This window comes from Eimeria mitis, genomic scaffold, assembly GCF_000499745.2.
Source record: "Eimeria mitis Houghton genomic scaffold, Emh_scaff2421, whole genome shotgun sequence".
In the NCBI taxonomy this organism is placed as follows: Eukaryota; Apicomplexa; class Conoidasida; order Eucoccidiorida; family Eimeriidae; genus Eimeria; species Eimeria mitis.
The window spans coordinates 3931-4835 of NW_013570760.1; the positions used below are offsets into that span (position 1 = coordinate 3931).

The 905-nt window shown below is 61.9% G+C and overlaps 1 protein-coding gene across 1 annotated transcript in view; it reads right to left on the reverse strand.

The window, feature by feature from the left end:
- EMH_0053590 (uncharacterized protein) overlaps positions 1–905 on the reverse strand; it is a gene marked incomplete at both ends in the record, with an annotated part of 3513 nt that overhangs the window by 681 nt on the left and 1927 nt on the right. Inside the window, one exon of the mRNA XM_013497026.1 lies at positions 1–903. Coding sequence (XP_013352480.1) covers positions 1–903 — 903 coding nt within the window. The remainder of the gene's footprint in view (positions 904–905) is intronic.

Genomic DNA, 905 nt, shown 5'->3' on the forward strand with positions numbered 1-905 from the left:
TGCTGCTGCTGCAGCACCGAGAGAAACACGAGAAGCCAATGCAGACCCCTGCTGCTGCTGCGGCGGCGGCGGCGGTGGCTGCTGCTGCTGTTGCTGTTGCTGTTGCTGCGCCTGGGGAGCCTGAGTATGCTGCTGCTGCTGCTGCTGTTGCTGCTGCTGCTGCTGCTCTGGGTTGGTATGGCCGCCAGCAGCACCTGCAGCGCCTCGGCGATCTGCTGCTGCTGCTGCTGTTGAGCTGCTGCTGTCTCCTTGTCCCCCCTCTGTCGGTTTGTGTTCGTTGTTCTCGCCATCTGCACCACCTTGCTGGTGCTGCTGCTGCTGTTGCTGCTGCTGCTGCTGCTGCTGCTGCTCCAGCAGCAGCTGCTGCTGCTGCCTGTACTTCTTGAGACATATAGGGCAGCGGGGGAGCGCCGCGCTGCTGGCTGTCTCTTCCTCCTCTTCTCTATCGTCAGTACCCAGGGGGCCCCTGCTATACGGCAGCAGCTGCAGGGGCCCCCCCCCCGCATGCTGCTGCTGCAGCTGAAAGGGGGCCCCCCCCCCGTACTGCTGCAGCCCCAGGGGGCCCCTCCATAGATAGCTGTGCGGCGCATGCAGAGAGGGGGGGGGAGCAGCATGGTGGCAGCGTAGCTCAACGACATCATCATCATCTGAGTCCAAGACAACAGCTGCAGTTGCTGCTGCTGCTGCTGCAGTGGTTGCTGCAGCTGCAGCGTTGCCCCCTGCAGCAGCAGCAGCAGCAGCAGCTGCTGCTGCTGCTGCTGCTGCTGCAGGTGACCCTGGGTCCACACACACTGCATCTGTACCCACATATAAAACAGAGACCTCATCTGCTGCGTCTGAGTCTGCTGCTTCAGAAGCACTCAAATCTATCACCTCGTTAACCTCTTCTTCTATATCCTCAGCCA